We start from the raw sequence: 22,177 nt of genomic DNA, 5'->3' as shown, positions 1-22,177 counted from the left end.
TTCACCATAAAGTAAAGGTAAGGTAAATGATGTGTGCATAGTGTTTATGATTAACCTTGTGTTAATGTTTCTTACCGGGGTTTCTTGTTTCTCTGGCTCGCTGTCCGACTCAAACGTCTGTTTCTGAAGGAGCTTGTGTAGGCCTACCCTCTCTGAATATGCACTCCAGCCGTCTCCCTGGCACCTTTACACATGCACACACACACACACACACACACACACACACACACACACACCAGACACAACAAACGTGGTCACTACTACTGATACTAGATAACAGATTTGAATTCTCTACCCTTAAAATACAAAGAGCAGTCTTACAGCTGTGTGTGCTGTTGTGTGTGTGTGTGTGTGTGTGTGTGTGTGTGTGTGTGTGTGTGTGTGTGTGTGTGTGTGTGTGTGTGTGTGTGTGTGTGTGTGTGTGTGTGTGTGTGTGTGTGTGTGTGTGTGTGTGTACAGTGCATATGTGTGGGTGTGCACCATGTGATTGTGATAAGTGAAATAGGTCGATCCCAATGTGTACACCTTTATCAGGACCTCTCAGACCTCTGATGCGTTTCCTGTTCTACAGCTACCTGCAGTAGTCTGGACTTTATCTCAGGGCTGTTTACGCAAAGAACATTTCAAGCCAAACTATCTCATAGGTCTTCTAACAAATGCTCCGCTCATGCTTTGTGAGACCACACACCAGGACAATCCATTTTAAAAATAGTTGCGGTTGCTAAGTTAATACGTGATAATTAGGAAGCTAATAAAGCATTCTTCTAGGTTAGTTTAAAAAAATATATGTACTACTGTACTATTCATAGTACAGTAGGTAGACAGGAAACGGGGAGAGAGACGGGGAGTGACAAGCAGCAAAGGTCGTCAGGATCGGGATTCGAACCTGCACTGATGCGCTGTCAGGCATCAGAGCATATGTGGTATGCGCCCAGAACGCTAGGCCAGTGCTCCTGGGATGATACATTTGGTTCTCTCAAAAAAGTAAATTTGATTTTTGCATAGGGTTTTAGAATATTTACAAAATTAAGCTCTGTGGCAAATCAAAGTTTGTGACACTTCACACTTTGTTCTCTTTAAAAAACGTACTCCTGATTTATTTATAGGGGTTTTAGGGGGTGGTAAAAAAGCTAACGTTATACAATGAAGAAAATACACCATGATCACATTTCTTGAATATCACCACCAGGAATGTTTGTGTAAGGCGTGATGATGAATACCGTCCTTGACGTCTGTAGTTTCATTTAGCCAATTGTTAGCATTCAAAATGTAAATGTATTTTATGTTATAGAACAAATCCCTTAAGCCAGTGTTAACCACAAACCATAACAATCCTTTCAAAAACCCTACAGACTTTGATAGAGAGAGAACCAGAGAAAATGCTCATTTCTGGGGTTTCTTTTGGGACAACAAACTTTGCCACTCTAGCCAGGGTCATTGGGGTTCTACTGCAACTGATGGATGTGTGTGGGTGTAGTTTGAAGACTATTTACCTTCTGGAGACCACTAGCCATGGCTGGGTATAACTCTGGACACAGTCTCTCACATGCGGGTCCAACTCCACCCTGTCAAGGCAGCAGTGAGAATGAGGATATTTCTCACCAATCACGTGAACATGCACTCTCTCCCTCTCTCACACACAAACATGCACGCACACAAAACAGCTCTTATATTTACAACACCACATGCTTGCCCTATCTTTATCTCCACTGCCATGGTCAAGGTGTGAGATAAATGAAATTCCCACATAAGCTACGATAGCACACATCGTCGGAATGGTTTTCACAAGACACAAACCACTTAAATCCTACTCTGTTTGCTTTGTTGACAGGGGTCCCCCAATACTCATTACCTTTTCCCCCTCTACACCAAATCTGTTTGCCAAAAATAGCAGATCTACGCCAGATCTATGATCTATCTATGAACAAAAAATGTTTGCCTATCATGATATGACTAACATAAGGGCGCTAAGTGGTTAAACATCAAATCCATTAGGTCAACAGCTTGGACAAAGTCACCTGCTAGATGCATATTGTGTGTATATCGTATGTAGTCTTTAGTGTAGAGTTTTTTTTAATTGGGTGTGTTCATGTGAGTGGCAAGCCGGCAGAGGAGGGTGATCTGTCGCTGCACTAGTGGTCGGGGTGCCTGTTCAACAGGCAGTGGACATTGGAGGGATAGCGTGTTCCTCCACTCCGCCAGTAGATCCAAAAAACAAAACAAAACTAGAACATAGGTTAAAGAGGGCTAACCAGCAAAACAAAAATAAAAGTCTGCACACTGTGGCTTACGGAAGTTACGGGGCTCCCAGTCAAAAGCTTTATCCTGCAAAACATCTCCTGATTTGTATTCTGCGGTCAGGTGCATTGAATTTCCACCAGCACAAGAAGGTAACATGTCATGTCAGGTTGAACACCCTTTGGATCGACCACCAAACTCTAACCCAAACCCTAATCCTAACCTCAGTAAAACTATGCCTAACTCTAACCCTAACCCTAAACCTAACCTCAGTAACCGTGACGCGGGTGATTATCTAACCTGCCGACGCTCGCGGGTGATTATCTAACCTGTCGACGCTGTTCGACCCAACGGGCAGTCCCCCACAAAAACAGTACTAAACCCTACGCAGAAACTGCTTTCAACTACTCTCAGTCTAGGTCTTTTACCAATAAGCACTAAACATAAGTTTGACGCGTGTGGTGACAACTAATTCAATGTCCAGAGCTTAGAAATATATTTGGATATGCTATTTATTGACAGCAAAAATCATATATATAAACACTGAATGCCGACCTGCACAGCACAATTAGACACGTATCACGGTCGAAAACTGTGCTCCTACTCATTGCACCCCACCTGGCTACAAGCACTGCCAGGTATAAATCAGTAACCATGGCAACGAACTGTGATTGACGGCTGACAGCAGCAACCATGGCAACCACCTGAAGTTTACATTGACCTAGCAAGGCCATTGCTAGGTCAAACACAAGACACAATATGAATCCTATTGCTGTCACCTTCATACACACTCAGTCCCACAACAATGCCATGCAGTCAAAATAATGCTACTTTTCCCGGGATCTAGGACAGTTAACTGCTGCATGCATTGTGCACGTGGCCTGTTGACCTACCCATCCGCGGGGACAGAATGTCTCGCGGTGCGACACTCCTTCTCCACCAGGTCCACCTGCAGGTCATCGTCAGGGAAGTCGCCCAGCTCCTGCATCAGGGCAGCGTCTCCGCTCCTCAGCTGGGACATCAGGAACTCCTCCAGGTCCACTGGCTCCACCGCCTCATACGACTGAGGCTGAGGAGGGAGTGAGGGGAGAGGAAGATGGTATGGGAAGGAGCGAGCGAGAAAAAGAGGGAGGAATGGGGGGTGACAAGGGATCAGAATCAGAAAAAAACGTTATTGTCAACATCACAGAGGTTTACGTGTGGGTGAAATTAGTTTTTGCGCAAGCTCCATCGTTTGGTTATTATACGACGAAGAGGGGGTCAAGGGAGAGAGAAAGAGAGAGAGAGAGAGAGAGAGAGAGAGAGAGAGAGAGAGAGAAAGAGAGAGAGAGAGAGACGGGAGGAAGAGAGTGGGGATGGGGAGAGAGAGCATAGAAAGTAGCTGAAAAGTGTCAGTAATTTATCTCAGCATGGGGGGTGAGTATGCTATAAAAAGCTGCTTTTGCAATTTAAGGACAATACAGCCATACTAAAATAAGGTAAGGCTGGGAACATGTTATAAAGAGATTCTTCCCTTCGTTTCAATCAAATATGCATTTTCTGGCTGCGATTATAGAAGTATGTAGACAGATGTGCGATGAAGCAACTCTGTTGGGCTTTCTGTGTGAGACACAATGATTTATCAACCTTGAAGGGCTGTATGGCACCTAAAGAATTTGAGTAGCCCTAAGTCACACCCAAATAATATTAGGGAGGAGTGATGTGGAGATGAAAAGAAAAGAAAAGAGCAGGCAAGGAGGAGGAGCAGAACAAGTGGTGTCAGGAATAGTCTCTAAACCCCCATACCTAACCAGGAACGAAGAGGCCCAGGTACAGACTGTATAAATAGCAACTGGAACAAACTAGCCTGCACTAGAGCTCTTTTTTAGTCTCACTGTGGGCCCATATTTAGATCTATGTTACTGATCATAAACAAGTGCACACACATCAGATTGATGAAAGGATGCGGTACCACACAAGACCCTCACATGCCCCTCCAAATCAGGCTGTATTGTCATATCCATCATGTGACAACAATGGGTCAGCCTGGCTGCCCACCTTGCAGCCTCACCCAAGGCTCTAGGGAAGAATGAAGCCAAATAAACAGGCTCTTATGTCATTAGAGAGCACTGTGGAATAATAACAATAACAGATGCGAATCGCAGTGTGTGATGTTACTGTATACTGTTTGAGGTTGTGACATGAAAGAGGAACCTGCATCAAACAGGTGCTGTTGGTTTCTGTCTGAAAAGGTGGCTACAACCTGGGCAGATCTCCAATATGGTAAAAAATCACACCCGTGTGAAGTGGAGCTGTGTGTGTGTGTGTGTGTGTGTGTGTGTGTGTGTGTGTGTGTGTGTGTGTGTGTGTGTGTGTGGATCATGTGTACCGATTTTTGTGACATTTGAAGAAAATATGTAGGAAAAGGAGCAAAAAGTGTGTTTTGGAGAAAATTCAAGATGGCGGAAAATATATCATGGCGCAAATGGGCGTGGCCTATATGGAGAGATGCGTCATGACCCAAGGAATCCAGGGAAAAAATAATTTTAATTTTCCGACCTACGGTTCAAGAGTTACAGGCCAAAACGTAAAGTGGGGTGTTATGGCGCCACCATGCGGCCAAATGACACAATTATTTTTTATTTAATCCTTGAAATCATTATGAACCTCCTCTCCAAGTCTTGAAACTCTAGCCCCTATGGTTTGCGAGAGACAAATAATTGAATGTGAGTTTTTGCAATTCCCATTATAAGTCAATGGGGAAAATTAATTCACTAATAAATTAATATCAATTAAACTATAGAACCTTTCTCTTAGAAAAGTAATAGCCCACGATTCCCGAGTAAGCCGGTCGATTTGACATATGGCGCGAGTGTGTGGTGGCAAAACTGTGGGACTAGTGGCGTGCCGAAGTTTAGGAAGTTCAGGCTACATACACACACACACACACACACACACACACACACAGACAGACCCACACGGCCACGTATAGGGAGCCTGTGCTTCACACAGCTCCAAAAATCAAGTTGTTGTGGTTAGTAGGATACAACGTTATATACCGTACAGACAGACTTAGATAATATATTATAATAATAAAGTATCGTTAAAACTCTGCAAGTATGACAATAAACAATACTGACACTCTATTTTTGATTTTAAAGACTCTCTATAAACACGCTGGGATGGTACTAGAGCAGTGGGGTCGGGACCCCCAAATTATTGTGTGGGGTCCTTAGATGATTAGCTTAATTAGCTTCTCACTTGCAGTGCGAGGCGTTGTGAGCATGTAGTTCGGCTATTTTCACAATATTTATCTGTGGAACCGAGTCACATTAAATGTATTACCTACAATGCCAAGTGCTTGTCAGAGTGGGGGTCCCTAGTTCAAATATGTCTATTTTGGGGGTCACAGCCTAAAAGGTTTTGAGATCCCCTGGACTAGACAGTAGAGGGCACATCCTGCATCAGCAGGTTCTTCTGTGGATGTGGCACACAATGTGCCAGCTGTCTCACGCACAAAGAATGTGTGTGGCAGCAAGGTAACACGCAAACGAGTGCGTGAGAGACAATATGTGTGCACTGTGCACAACAGCAAAAGCGAAGTCCCATTACGCGCAACTGGTAAAAGCTCCTTTAACACTAGAGAATGACTGGGTGAGTCAAGCACACACTGTGGAATTCCTTGTGTTTCCAGACATGTTTTTGCACATCATTCTAGCCTGAGGGATGTTTTTCTCTACTTGGCAGAGAAAAGGAAATTGGAACACAAGCGCGCTGGTATCAAATGGTTAGTATGTGATGCAAAAAAGAAAAATAAAGGCGGCCAAAAGGATAAGTCAACACATACTGTATAACAGACCTATACCACAGCACAAAGCCCTGTGTGGAGGAGCACAATGTGCTCATGCATGTCAACACTTCTCCCTTATGCAAACTTCTCTCATTTAGTCCTTGAAACTTTGCACATTCATAATAGCCAAACTTCCATAATGGCCTCTTTCTGGTTCATAGCGTAGTGTGGAGGCCAACAGAAACAAATGAATGCAAATCTATGCATGCCTCGGACCGCAGAATGCTGTGCTATGGTATCAAGCTATGAGTAGCTAGAAATAAGCTCCTGACCAGCAAGATTGTCTGTCCTAGTCATTGTAAAGGTGATCCTTTTGCAATTTAATCACCAACAGGAACAACAAGTTTACAACGACAGATTGTTGTTAAAAACAAGGGTTTCAGTTTTTAGCACAATTTCTCACAGATTACAGCCAACAGAATGTACAGATGTCAATCATTACTAGAAGTTATTTTAAGCCTATATACAGTAGTTCACCAGAACAACATGTCAAAATGAACAAGATTCACCCACCAGAACAACATAGAAACATCAGATAGTCCATGAATAAAGAAAAGTAGTGTAATGTAGAGGCTATCACAGGCAACATCCAATCCCAAGTAACAGCATTATTTGTCCTGACTCCGGAATAATTACATAAACAATTAGATGTAACTTCTTCTAAATCATCAATAAAAGACAGGTGTGGACGAACGCAAACTCAGACTTACCCTGCTGAATACTGAAAAGGGTACAGTAAAAAGGAAGTATAAAATGGCGCACTCCGGATACGAGAACCTTCAGTGTGCCTACAAGCGGTTGATGCTTATTGCCAAAACTCAAACACGACATCGGGCAAAACCCTTTACAAACAGGCCTCCATTCCTCAACCCTGAAAGTTATAGGAGATCTGAAAACAGTGGATTAGAGCAAGTAATATGTCAAAAAGTGACCCGGTACAGCTAAAGAGAAGGGTGGAGCTGAGCATGATTACTTAACCCTGTACATTACAATGTTTTGAGATCAGTTCAGAGTTCAGGCGAAGTCTTTTACAGTTTTAAGTTGAGATGTTGAAACCACAAGACACATGAGGAAGTGACATCATCACCACCTTCCTCCTTTAACTGGTGTTTCGAAAAACAGGAACAAAAACTACAGACACGCAGGCAGACACGCGCGCGCACGCACACACACACACACACACACACACACACACACACACACACACACACACACACACACACACACACACACACACACACACACACACACACACACACACACACACACACACACACACACACACACACACACACACACACACACACACACACACACACACACACACACACACACACACACACACACACACACACACACACACACACACAGCTTTAACAGCTTTTACTCTAATCCATCAATTTGTACGTTAGACCTACAGCAAATGTCACTGATCGCTCTGCAGTCATTTTATAAACTAAAAATCAAACCTTGGTTCGAAGTGGAGCCGTGAAATTGAGCACTTCCAGATCTATGTTTTTGATTCTATGTGTTCCCCCCTGTGTGTGTGTGTGCGTGTGTGTGCCTGGCCTGAAAACAGCGCCCCTCCCTTAACATGTGTGGTCATAAAAGGTACTGTTCGAACTCAACGGGACAGTTCTCACTGGTGAGACAGGACACACATTGCCACTCAGAGGGAGACCATGGGCTCCGCCCACGGCTCCAAAAATAGCACAGGGAATTATGATAATCTGGACAGTGATCCACGCTGCTATTAAAACAAATACTGTACCTCTGCTCCAGCTGTGTCGGATGCCTCAGCTGAATGATGATGTACCATGGGAAATAGTATCTTGAAGATTAGAGCATTAAAACTCCTCTCTAGCATCCTGAATCCAGACATATTCAAGATGTGCCCATGTAAGCTGTGAGGTAAACAGGCCTCCATGCAGCACTCATCAGTGGCCGAGGCACTGACCCATTTCCCAGGCAGGTTAGACTTAAGAGATTTAATCGCCCGTGCCGCAGGCTACAAGGATGGGGAGAGAGAGAGACGGATAGGACAACATATCCTCCCTCAAATCTTCTTAACCCACATCTGATGACTAATACCGGGATCACTGGGACAAAAATTAAAAGGTCTGTCAGTGACACAGAGAGACCGCTTGGAGAGCTAATGTAAAAACTCAAACCTAGAGTGTGAGATGTATAGAGAAAACGTCAGGACAGTGAGACAGACTAGAGGGAGGGTGATCCAGGCTGAATACACAGTCACATGGGCAGGAAAACAAACCCATCTCAAATGGCATTAAAAGCCCATTAGATGTTCATTGGAGGTTTCTCTGCTTTCCGAACGCCTGTCAGCACAACACTGGGGCGCTGAAAACCACACTAAAATGAGTGTGCTTCTATCCATTTCTTTCTGAGTCAGTGGAAGAAATGTATAAATGTAGTGTCAGATCCTTTTGGAGGAGACATGACATTCCAAGGCAATTTTGCCCTCATTGAACTTTGGAGTCCTACACTAGTGTACAGGACTGGACTTGCCATTAAACTGGTGCGGTTTTATTCTCACACACACACACACACACACACACACACACACACACACACACACACACACACACACACACACACACACACACACACACACACACACACACACACACACACACACACACACACACACACACACACACACACACACACACACACACACACACACACACACACACACACACACACACGGGAGGACCTAGATGCAGATTGCATAATCATCTACAGCCTCCGTAAAGTAGACAATACTTCTACACAGATTGCGACATTCTCTGACCAGCCCACAGTTTGCATTGCCCACCTCTTAAACACCTTTAAATCCAGTCCTTACAGCTCGAGGACCAGATGGAGTGTTATTCCAGCAGATAGAAAGTTTGTGACTGGGAGTACCTCAAGTACATAGTGTATCTCAGTGTTTCCCAAACACTGTACATGTGGGTCCCCTGGAGACACAAAAGTTATATTTCGGGTCTCAGCTGAAAAGGTTTGAGAACTGCAGCTGTATCTGATGGTCTTCTGCTATGTAGATATCTAGTTACTTGTTTATGTTCTCTTTGACATGCTTATTTAATGTTTTTTCTCCCCCCCGCTCCTTATTCTTCAGCCTCCTTTCTGGAAAACAAAAAATATATATGGAGCTTACGCAAAAAATTAATTTCACCCACTTCTTTACACCTGTAAACCTGATGACTGATGTGACAATAATGTTGTTTCTTTGATTCTGTGTCTGCTATGATTCAAGTAGGACATCAGTGTGTAGATGTGCACCACTTGTATCGTTTGAGCGTCAGCTTGCAGTTGTGTACAGGCAGCTCATGTTAAGTTGGAACTACTGTATGTTTTCATGTTTTGTGTTTGTTCTTGAGTTATGTTGTAAATATTCACCCTTTGCTACAACTAACACATCTGACTCTGCCTTCCTAAGACTGGCTAAGCATTTCCACTGTTTTCTTTGAGAAAGATAACCTATTTACTACTGACATACTGGATGGAGTCAGTAAATGGTAAATGGTGCATTTATATAGCACCTTTATCCAAGGCGCTTTACATAGATTGTGCATTACATTCACCCATTCACACACACATTCATACACCGATGGCGGAGGGAACCATGCAATGCACCGCTCATCGGGAGCTAATAGGGGTTCAGCCTCTTGCTCAAGGACACTTTTTTCTGATTGGCAAAATAACTGCTATCTTTCCTGGATGAGAATTAAACCACCTTTCAGTTTGGTGGTACCTTAGCTTGGGGCAACCCATCTTATATTACATTTTAGAACTGCAGCCAGCGGTATTTGAGTGTCACCAACAGACCAAATACAGCACTCCAATTGGCTATAACGTCCCCCAGTCCAGGGGATCTTAACGTCCGCCCAGCCAATGGATCTGTAACCCTACACCAGCCCATACAACAAGCCTGCACCAGCCTGCAAGCAGCTGTTGTCACGGTTACGCTCCACCCAGCCCACGCTGCCCACGCCCAGCCCACTCAGCCCACTCAATCTCAGAGGCAGCTGATCCACACAAGAAAGATTTGCGGACAACACCGGAAGTGCGTCCGGCGGTCAAATATGTCCGACCGGAAACGTGCGCTGCGGCACAATAGTTCCGCCACAATAGTTCCGCCACAATAGTTCCCCCCCATTTTATTTATTATTTATTTTTTTTACTTTTTTTTTTATTTATTTTTTTTTTTACTTTTTTTTTTTTTTTTTTACTAGATGTGAGCGGGCCGAAGGCCCGCGAACCTCTAGTTTGCTTACAATCCCTATTTTAGGGTAGCTGAAGGACAAAAGGTATGGCCTCTCAGCTAATATGCAATCCCTGCTGGCATACACAAAATAAAATCCAAACTTAATTACGAATGTCCTTCCAGCAGGAAACTCACCACATTAAAGCACATTGAGGCAGAGGCGTTGGAGTTGGTTCGGCTGTGTTGTTGTGAGCCATGTAATGAGGTCCCACCAAAGTGCCGTCTGATCTCTGCAGAAGAGTGTCTGGAACAGAACAGGGAAAAGGTGCTGAAACACGCAATATGTGACCAGGACAAAGGTAGAGAAATATAGTGCATGGAAAACGCTGTTGTACAAGTCATTTTACTAATATATAACACTTGGATGAATGAATAATAGACAACTGGATGGCACAGAGAAGAAAACTCTTAATCTTCAACATACACAAGTTGTGCCATACAGTACAACAAGCATCTTAATGGCATTAAAGGTGATTAATAAATACTAATACATGGAATTAGGGATGGGATGATAAGGGATGGGATCATTATCGTTTATGAAAAAACGCTCACAATAATCGTATCTCAAATGTATTGTGAGAATTGTCCTCGCCATGAATTAGCTTTTGTTGAGCTGCAAATTCAGTACCACTAACCCCTCTATACTTGATAAAATCTGACCTATAAAGAGTGCATTTGGCACCCTCTCCTTTCACTCTGCACAAATCGATTCGGCAAAAGTAGCAGATCTACAAGCCCACAACGCTTGTAAATCTATAAGGGCTTGTACATCTGCTTTTTTTGGCGAAAGTTCCCCCAGAATAGGGATGCTGGGAGTTCATGTGGTTAACAAAAGTGGCTTTTACGTTTCAATCATATTTTGATTATCGCGATAATATCGCTAATCACTATTATTTTTGCCACAACAATCGCTGTGACACAATTTTCATATCGTCCCATCCGTATACATTGGCATGTGTGAGTGAATGAATGAATTTCCAGTATGTGTAGCTCTCAGAAGATATAGGGGGAAGGAGAAGAAATGCTGTGCCCTGATTTGTTGCACACACATCTCATCTCTCAGCACCGTCCGTCCCTCTACTTCTCTGATTAATCTACCATATCATTGGACCCCATCCAAACTCTACACAGTGAACAGCTTTATTCTCTTTATTGTCTATGATGAAAGGCTACTCAGCAGCTTGTCTGCCTTTGTGTTGGTCTGTGCATGTCAATTTGCCCTGACGTCTACACATGAAGTGTGTGTGTGTGTGTGTGTGTGTGTGTGTGTGTGTGTGTGTGTGTGTGTGTGTGTGTGTGTGTGTGTGTGTGTGTGTGTGTGTGTGTGTGTGTGTGTGTGTGAGTGAGTGAGTGAGTGAGTGAGTGAGTGAGTGAGTGAGTGAGTGCGTGCGTGCGTGCGTGCGTGCGTGCGTGCGTGTGTGTGCGTGTATGTGTGTGCATGCTAAGTGTATGTGTTTACTGTATTGGATGCAGTGTATTTCAACAGGGCCTCACTAGTTGGAGGGCATGGAATATCTTCACCAAATAGGTCACATTCCCAACCAACTCTCCTGTGACCAATCTATTGCATTCATTAACTCCCCATGGCCATTGTTAGGGTGGCCCTGCTTCTAATCACCACCACTAACGCATCAACACACAGTACAATAGAGGGATGCTGGCATGCCAAAACCACCAAAAGCTGCAAACAAAGCCATGGCTCTTGTGAAATCTGCGATGCTGTTTTACAAAGCCTAATCTAAAAACTATAACCACCAATGTTTTTTATGCAAACCCTGTATTCACAGGTTAGCAATTTCTCCACTTGCCACACATGCATCTATGAAATTGTTTTTCAAGATATCAAAGATACAGGTCACAGGGTCAAATATTTATTGTAACTTTGTAGTTGACACGCACAAGCTGTGCACGGTACTTTCCCCTTCCTCATGTCAATCATGTAACATGTTGTATGCAGATTGCAGACACTACACAGATGTCCTGACTGTTTGAACTAGTTCGGAAAGCGGATGTTTCTTCCGACTGTAAGTATTTTCTATATTGTTTTCATGATTTATTCAACTGAATGGACCTAGCCACAAGAGTCACATCAAGAAAAGGGTTAAGCAAAAACAAATATATACTATTAAAAAGATTCATATGAAGACTTGTTGCACTCATAGTCATAGTATGCATGCAGATAGATTTCATGCATACTGTAGTTGCATACAGTACACACACACAGCTAAGAATGTATTGCCACAATCTCAACTTTCACTCACTTATCATGGCAACAACACAGCAGTGTTGTTATGCAACACTCACTCCAAAAGTCACTCTGCAGAGAACCTGTGGAGTTTTTAACCCTTATTTCACCTAGGCTAGGGAAGGTTTCAAACTTTCAAAACAAGACCTCAGAGAGGAACTGCACGGGAGGGAGACTTTCATTCATGAATGCACACAGACTTGGGGGCTGCCCAGTGCTACGCAAATATTATACTGTTGGACTAGTCTGGGATCACTTCCAATTTCGGGCTTCTGATCCGGTCAGGAGCGGATGCGTCCTACGTCATTTTGTGGTCAAATCGGACTACAATTTGGCCGGAAATACCAAACCGGAATCAGTTTTAACCCAACACAATTCCCTGCCCTCAAGGACGTAATTTTAGTACCTACCCAATAAAACCCTTGATGCTTAGTTTTGCTTATTTTTTTGGTATATCCATCTTTTAGTACAACTCGCAGCGACCAAGGCTACACTCCTCTACAATTTAAATAGGGATTGGGTTAACAAACAGGGGGAACCAAAACAAAGCGACGCCGCTTCTTCTCTTCTTCCATCCGGTCTAGGCGGATCAGACGGCCCGTTATAAACGAATACCAGGTTTTCCTCCGAGGTGGAAAGACTGGTGATGCAAGGTTACTGTTGGACAAAAGCAGCTCCACTTCCACTGGGTTACACCATGCTCAGTGGTAATTGGCAGTGGTGGAAAAAGTACTCACATTTTTTACTTAAGTAAATATCAATACTGCAATGTAGAAACACTCTGTTACAAGTAAAAGACCGGAATTCACAATGTACTTGAGTAAAAGTACAAAAGTATTGGCATCAAAATGTACTTAGAATACCAAAAGTACTCAAATATTTAAATGTACAAACATCTTTTTGAAAATGCATTGTGAGCTTATAGATCGGCTATTTTTAAATGGTCGAAATGTATATACCGGTACCTGTAGGGCTGAAGTGGTTTTGTAATAAAAATCTACAAAGTATCTAGTAACTAAAGTGTTAAATGTAATGGAGTAAAAGTACAATATTTGGATCCGAGATGGAAATACTCAAGTAAAGTACAAATATCTCAAAATTGTACTTAAGTAAATCTACTTAGTTACTTTCCACCACTGGTAATTGGACAGTGGCTTTAGAGGCAGTCATATCTCGTCTCTCAGCACCAACTCCAAAACCGGTGTGTCCCTCCTGCCAAAAGCTGATTCTTTGATGAGAAACCGGCTCTTGTTATGAATGGCCTACCAGCATGTACAGTCAGAGCCCATAACCACATTCTGACGTTCTGATGTTCTTTCTCTCCATGTTGCTCATTACCATTGTGAAATAATTATACAGCGTGAGGGCAGACAGAGCTTATAGTAGACACGTATACACACCCATGCTAATACAAAACACACATTTAAGTGCCATGAGTGCACGCTCACATGTGTGTGTGCGCACACACACACACAGCCTATAAAAAGACTAGGCTGGTAAAACAGTAATCAGCTCTTGCCAGGAGAGCCAGGCAGGCATTATTTTCCCACTGTTAGACAAACAGCTTGTCATGACAGACAGCATCTGTCATTCTCTTTAATGTCCTGTGTCTTGGCATCAAGCATTACATAATACCAAAGCTCACAGTCAGTAACAGAGCGTTGGGTTGCTGGTGATTCAAGAGTACTGTTGATGACGAAAGCTGCTTGAAACTGAGTCCATCCGTAGTTTAGGACTTTAGTTTTACGGCATGGAGTTACAGTATACCATTTGTGTGCATGTGTGCGTATGTGTGTGTGTGTGTGTGTGTGTGTGGGGGGGGCTATATACTGTATATACAGTATATATATATATACCGTATATATACACAGTCTTAAATTGGTTTAGCCTAAGCCTTAAGTGAAAATGACCATGGGACAAATATTTGAGCACCAGCAATGAGTTCAATGAACAGAACAAAAAGGTCAAGAGCATTGGTTACTCGAGGTCATGATTGTTTGAACAGGGAGAGTGCTATAAAAGGCAGCTACACCACCCTCTACTAACACACGGTCGTCCTCGTCTGTAAAATAGCACTTTATTGAAGTTGAGTGCTCTGGTCTCCAAAGTTCCTTCTGTGGTTTTGTGCCCGACCAAGGCCTAAGTTTCAAGCCTGTGATGTCTGAGTGTGGTCATAGATGAATACAAGAACGATCGCCCTGGGTCACATCCGGCAAACTCTGAACAGCCGCCACCAATTCCTAAAAGTAACCTCAGTAAAACTATGCCTACTAAACCTAAAGTTCTTCCTAACCGTAAACTAATACAAGAATACAAGAACCGCAGGGGGCGAGCGTGTTTTGGGTCGAGCGTTTCGGTTACCGTCATAATAGGGAGTAGTGACACCCCGCTTCAGGCACTTTCTGTACCACCACTCTGTGGGCCTGACACTCTCCTCCATGTGAACACAGCCAACATCAGCAACAACAGAGGCCGGAGCCCTATTGAGAAATGCACAAGAGGCCCCCCCAACTTCCTGAAGTAACAATTCAAGTGAAAGGTCAGATTTAGTGAATGAGGAAGCAATCTCCAGCATTTAAAGAGCTCAGCACTTTAATTCCATATTTTTCTGTGCCTTTGATATTGTACTGGTAGCAGGCTGTTGAGATTTTCTAATATTAAAACCTTGGACATCAGCTGGAATTTGAGACATCACTCACTCCTATCATAACTGACTGTATTATAGACAAAGGCCTATAATTATTAGACAACAACAATATAATGAATGTCAATTATGATACTAAATATCTGCAAACCAGATATGCTTGAGACATAACATACCTCTTGCCGGCCTTGGGATCAAGACAAAACAGAGAAAATTGCATCAATAGCCATAGTCGACCAGTTCCCTCAAATACACATTTTGAGACACAAGTTTCTTGCTTTTACTACTGACAACATAATCATATTACAAACTAGAAAGATGGCTGCAATTCTGGGAAATTGCAAGTGTGGTTGCTGTGATGTGAGAATTGCCGAGATGTGAGAATTCATTTCCCTCCGTCTTACTGTTTACATTATATTTTGATGTCAAGTGAAGCATGACCAAAAGTTTTTTTTCTGTTGTGCAGCCGTCCAAACCAGATAACATTACACAGAAAGTTTACAAAAGACAGGTTCACTTTGCTGTGAAAAGATTAAAGATTCCAAGACTGAATACAATAGTGTTTCGCCATTTTCTTCTTCGAGTACAGCTTTTGTCCAAACATCACGCAAATCGTTACACAGTATATCTATAGTGTCATCAATCACCCTTTTCACATTGGTCTGTCATAGAGCCACCAGCAGGTCAACTTTTGAAAAACACATTTTTGGAACAACATGACTCAAATCATGCAGGAGTGTCCTATTTCCGTGAAAGGCCCAAGAACACATGGCACCCTTTTCACATTAGCCTACTATAACACCACCAGGAGGCCACAATAACCTACCTGATCTGGCGGAAACCTGTTCTTGGAAGAGCACTGCTTCTAGTTATTAATGTGTTTATATGCTGGTATGCAGTAGTTGTAATACTCATAGATATTTTATCGCATACAACCTTTATTTACCCTGGGTTGGGAGGAGTGATAAATGGCCCAAGACTAAGAGGGTGATCATCTTGCTATGATTGGTAGGGCTGTCACGATATGACATTTTACATGACGATTAATTTTCTCTCAAATAATTGCGATTAACGATTTAATTGTGTTTTTGTCGTTGACAATTACATTTCTGTTTGGCTTTTAGGCTTTGAAGTTGCACACGGCAGATATGACACATAACCTAAATATAAAAATAAATTACTTGACATATTTGACAACTTTATACTTAAAAAAGAACATTGATTCCCTGGGTGTTATATGGCAGCTGACCAATAAGCATCCAACTAAAGCTGTATCCGCCCTAGGGATAATATGACAGCTGAATAATCAACATTTAAGGTTCTAAGGCTAAACTGGCACCACTGGAAACGTTGCTGCTTAAGGAGCTTACCATGTTTATACATGGATGAAACTGCAGTCACAGCTGAGGAGGAGTTTATCCGGGCGCAAAGGAACCAAAACACAGAGCAGAAAACGGTGCCCTTCAAAGCGTCACAGAATGGCTTCATAGGATATCATTATCAACAAAGGCAACACACCTTCTGTGTAATGTTCTTCTCTCCACACTGTCAGAGAATCTGGACTGTACTATTTCATGAACCACATACTGTAACCACCCTATAGCGTCCCTATTTTGGGGGCAGAACGTTTGGTGAAAATAGCAGATCTACAAGCTCATGGTGCAATGTGTCATGTTGTGACATTGTAGATACTGTAGGCTATTTTCAGCAAAGAGATTTGGTGTTGAGGGGGAAAAGGAAGGGGGCCTAGACTAGTATAGTCCCCTTCTTGGTTAACATTGTAAATATGGTAGGGTATAAGAGTTAATCAGGGTTGCTCCTTGTTGTCAGTCCTCAGCTATATTTCATCAATTAACTTAAAGTGTTACTGTTGCCACTTTCTTGTTGTCTTTGTGAATAAATGATGCTATGTGATAAACAAATTATCACCCACGAAGATAGATTTTGTGTAGAAGGAGAAAATGTAAACGAGCGAGCTAAAAGGACAGAGCCTTGGGGACCCCAGTCTATGAAGTACTGTAGTGTTTGAATGGTTCATATTAAATCAAGTATACATGTCATCTACTGACCTGGACTGGTTGATAAAAACCTGTTAATTAGTCATCAGTGTTCAGCACTGAGAAATCTGAAGCAGTTGAACTTAATGGCATGCACAACATTGAAATCAGACCTTCATGTACTGTGATGTAGAGTCTATAGTGTATATATTAATTATATTGCAGCTTCATATTGTGACTTTTCCCAAGCTATGGAGCAGGGCAAAAACGATTTGGGGTCAATACAATTATGTGAAGGTACTTAAACAAGCCAAAGATCCACTTCCCATATGAAACAAGCAAGTCTATTGTCCTCCTGTCAGGCTGCCTTTAGCAGGCCAGCACTTGTCGTGCGTAGGTAAGGTTTGTGCATGTCAGCATTTCTGGAATCATTGCCCGAGCATTCCACAGAATACACAGAACTCTAATATCATTGCATCATTGGGTAACACACTTGCTATGCAATTCCATGTCTATATTGCATTATAAACATACTTAGATCTGCTTATAACACTGTATGATTATAGTTATAAAAACTCACAAATGATCATAATGCTTTATAACAATCATAACACATTATAAAGCATTTTATAATTACTTATACGGCAAGTATTATAATATTTAATAATTGTATATTTGCAAGGATCATAGTGTATTACAATTTCCATAGTTAAGTGGTCATTGGGTGCTCTATGTAAAGTAATTCCATTCCTGAAGGTCTAGGCATAAACATTTTTGTGTTGCTTTTGCGTAAATTGAATGGCATTTTTGCATTAATTGAATGCAGTACTTATGAGTTCTTATATCTATAATTATACAGTGTTAAATTAGGTTATAATGCATTACAAGTATGCTTAGTTATAACGCATTATAGACATGGGATGCATAGCAAGTGTTACTGGTTTCTCAAAGCAAGATCACCCGATAGTCAGACCTATAATTCTACACAAGATAACCTGTGTTCACTGCTCCTGTCTCATGTCTCCCACCAGGAATACTGCACTGTCAACCTATTGTTATTTGTATTATTATCATCATCAAGTCATTCCACTGGAGGTTGGTGGCTGTGAACCTCAGGGTTGGCATTTCAATGGTCTAAAAAAAACAGTGTTCTCTCCTTCATCTCATCTAATCTGTGAACAGGAAAAGCAGAGAGTGGTGTGGTGGATATGACAAGAGGAGGAAGCAGACCAATGGGATTCCTCCACCACATGTCTCAAACTATCATATGCCCAGAGACTTAATGGGTCTTAGTGCTATCACTACCATCACCTCTAGGCTTCCTGTCGGAAGGAGGCACCCACAAACATCAGCCAATTGGTTCTCCAAGGCGCAAGTCTGAATGAGGGAAACTTCAGACAGAGGCGACTTTGTGTGGACGCAGAATGCTTCTACCACAAGGTTGTTCACTTATATAAATGGTCTTGTAGGAGGCTGTGAGAGTGTTTTAGACAGCTTGTCCACCTCTATTGCTCTGCAACTCAGTGGTCCACCCACACCCATGAGAGTTAACAGATGTTATTTAGTCAAAACCCAGAGGAAATCCAGTTGGAACCCAATACTGATCCCCCACCCATTTAGAGAGTATTGAACTAAAGAGGCCCCGCGTCCACAGCTGTTCTCACACCTGCCTCCATATGCTATTAAGTAACAATATGTTCAATAATAGAACGTTAAGTGGCTGACCATCGCGGGTTAGTATCCACATTTTACCAATTCACCTATATTTAGCTCTGGCTTATGGTGTTTAAGTTGCGCTTTTTGTCAGACACTTCTCTTTCGTGCACATGAGCAATGAAGAGGAGAGGAAGTATTTCCTGATTTAAAACCATAAAAATATTGCCATAAAAAAGCGAAGTAAAAGCTAATGCCTGTTGTGTGATGAATAAGCTCTAAGTCAGGCCTTAATAGGCAACATAAAAAAAAATACTACATGCTGATAGAGAGATGGAGACAGGAAGTAGATACAATGACTTGTTTGTTTCTCACTATTGGTGAAAATCAATATGAGAGAAAAGCATTCTGGGTCAGGAAATTTCTCTGGATTGATTGGTTCAATCTTCCAGCGGCGTACACTCAGTAAAACCTTTTTGTGGCAAATCACTGCTGCAGCTGCACACTGCATATAGGTGCATCGTCACATCAGCGTGTGCCTTTCAGGACGTTTGTCCAACTCAATCAGCGACATTGTGTCACGCTAAAGACAGATAAATCAATTTGCTGACTCATCATCACTTGATTTGGGTCTGAAGATCGTCTACTTCTCTCAGCTGCAGGGGTCAGCTCTCTACAGGATGAGGTAAGTAAGATTTCCCCTGGCTTTTAACGAAGCTTAGCTGGTGGTGGTGCCATCCATACTCTACCACTACCGTGGTAGAGTTGATGCAGTGGGTGCAGAGTGCTCACTCATTTTCAAATGAATGAATGTTTATCGACTCAGAAGTACTTTGGTAGAAAAAAGGCGCTATTGATTCAAATGCAGGGAAGGATATTAAATATGCAGTAAATGTAGGCTGTTAAACGATAACTGCATTTCATCCTCTCTCTCTCTCTTCCGTCTCTCTCACATCACTTAAATTAAAGCGGGAATGCTGAAACAATAATGTTAAAAAAATAATGTATCAATATCAACTTACACAAAGTTGATTACTGATCACATTGTGGTAGCCTATGTATGACTACTCAATGTGACAGTGTAACACGAGCCACCCAGCTGTACCTTTGTCAGATGGTAAGCTTGTTCTAAGCTCAGTGACATTGTATCTGCGCTGTGATGCTAACCATAGGAAGTGTTGGTGTTTATTTTAATGACTGGTGCAAAAAGTAAGCATGACACACAATAGACTCCCATGTACAACACTTCCTCCACACCTGACCAGTGGCACAGCAGGAACTATCATCACATCCCTCCTCCTTACTCATAATGACACACACACACACACACACACACACACACACACACACACACACACGCGCGCGCACACACACACACACATGCGCGCACACACACACACACATGCGCGCACACACACACACACACACACACACACACACATGCGCGCGCGCACACACACACACACACACACACACACACACACACACACACACACACACACACACACACACACACACACACACACACACACACACACACACACACACACACACACACACACACACACACAGAGGAAATATGACACAATGCCTGATATAGAAACAGCATATTCCTCATGCAGAGGAAATGAAGATGACAAATAGATACTTCAGAATGGCAGCTTATTGCAGACATGTGGGTGATTAAACTGGGTATTCTTCATTCATTTGTATAGCCTCTGTTGACAATGGAACATTGTATAGTATTAGTTTGCCACTGCTAAAATTCTTATATAATAAAACTAACAACTGTCATGTCATGCAAGGTTTTCAGAAGTTTGTAAGAGTAGAAAATATGAATAGCCAGGCACCATAAATTCCCCTCTATCCTCAAGGCTACATGCTGTTTAAATAAACTAGAAAGTGAAATCAACTAGAAGAGCAGGAGCAGTCACAACATGTGGCTGCCTGTTAGGAATCCTCTGTTGACAGCTACTCAGTAAATCTTGAGTTAAGAATGAAACTACTATGAATTCTGGATCTCCATGTACGAACAGTTACTAACTGTCAGTGGTACTCACACGTCTTACTTGAATAAAAGTATCAATAATACTGCAATATATTAAATAGGCCTACTCGGTTACAAGTAAAAGTCCAGAATTAAACATGTACTTGAGTAAAAGTACAAAAGTATTGACATGATAAATGTACCAAAAGCAAAAGTATGCATTAAAGTCCTATTTCAAGTTTTCAATTAATACAAATCATTTTATCACAATGCTGGAGCTTCAAATGGCCAAAGTTTAATGTATGTTTTGTAATAATAATCAGTCTACACAGTAACTAGTCAGTCACTAAAGTGTTCAAATAAATGCAGTGGAATAAAAGTACAATCCGAGGTGTAGTGGAGTAGAAGTAAAAGTATTGGAAATTGGAAATACTCAAGTAAAGTACAAATAAGTACCTCAAAAGTGTAGGCCTACTTAAGTACAGTACTTAAGTAAATCTACTTAGTTACTTTACGCCACTGACCATGCACTGTACACACAACAATCTGTGTTGTGAATGCAGTGCAGAGGAACCATGTAATTTAAATTACCTGTTGATTTTGAGAGCGAAAGCCCGTCGCTCTGCGCTCGCCAGGGAAGCCATGGGAGTTTTAGTGGCTTCTCCACTAGTCCAGTGTGTGTCTGTCTCTCTCTCTCCAGTCCACACACTGTCCCACACAGCGCTGGTCTGGAGCTACACGTCTCTAGTCTACTGCTGCAGCTGCACTAAAGTCATCACTGCAGTCCTCATGTTCACTCTCTGGGTGGAAACTTCCGCATTTGAAACATCATCATCATCATCATCATCATAGAACAGAACGAAACAGAACAGATTAGAACAGAGCAGAACAGAACAGAACAGAGCAGAATAGAACAGGACAGGACAGCAGACAGTCAGACACTGGGGTTTCTCTGGGTGGTGGGAGGGGATGGAATGGATTAGACACGCACACGCGCTGAGATAAGCAGCCCTCGTCGTGCTTAATAAGCTCTCTCTCTCTCTCTCTCTCTCTCTCTCTCTCTCTCTCTCTCTCTCTCTCTCTCTCTCTCTCGCGCGCGCGCGCGGGCTCTCTCTCTTTCTCTCTCTCCTTTTAGTCCTTTCAGTAGTTAGGCGGCTCTCTCTCCCTCTTTCTGTCTCTGTCTCATCTCGCGCTCTTTCCACGCACGCGTGCATTGCACACGCATTGACTCGTATGTAACGACACTGTTTACGAATTACTAATAACTATAAACGTACTCATTTTGTTATTCAGATG

The 22,177-nt window shown here is 42.4% G+C and overlaps 1 protein-coding gene across 2 annotated transcripts in view; it reads right to left on the bottom strand.

The window, feature by feature from the left end:
• Positions 1-21,787, bottom strand: part of dock8 (dedicator of cytokinesis 8) — an 82,561-nt gene extending 60,774 nt beyond the window's left edge. The window contains exons 1-5 of one of the 2 annotated variants that reach the window (XM_080739456.1): positions 21,473-21,787; positions 10,491-10,599; positions 3,132-3,307; positions 1,494-1,565; positions 76-184 (exon numbers count right to left, since the gene is read on the bottom strand). In XM_080739456.1, coding sequence (XP_080595582.1) covers positions 76-184; positions 1,494-1,565; positions 3,132-3,307; positions 10,491-10,599; positions 21,473-21,525 — 519 coding nt within the window. In that variant the 5' untranslated portion in view covers positions 21,526-21,787. Of the gene's footprint in view, positions 1-75; positions 185-1,493; positions 1,566-3,131; positions 3,308-6,777; positions 6,822-10,490; positions 10,600-21,472 lie in introns of those variants that run through there. The other variant, XM_080739457.1, reaches the window with a different exon arrangement.
• Positions 21,788-22,177: the final 390 nt, after the last annotated feature.

This window comes from Nannobrachium achirus, assembly GCF_963921795.1.
Source record: "Nannobrachium achirus genome assembly, chromosome: 12".
Taxonomy (NCBI): Eukaryota; Metazoa; Chordata; class Actinopteri; order Myctophiformes; family Myctophidae; genus Nannobrachium; species Nannobrachium achirus.
This window is presented reverse-complemented; position numbering and strand designations above follow the sequence as displayed.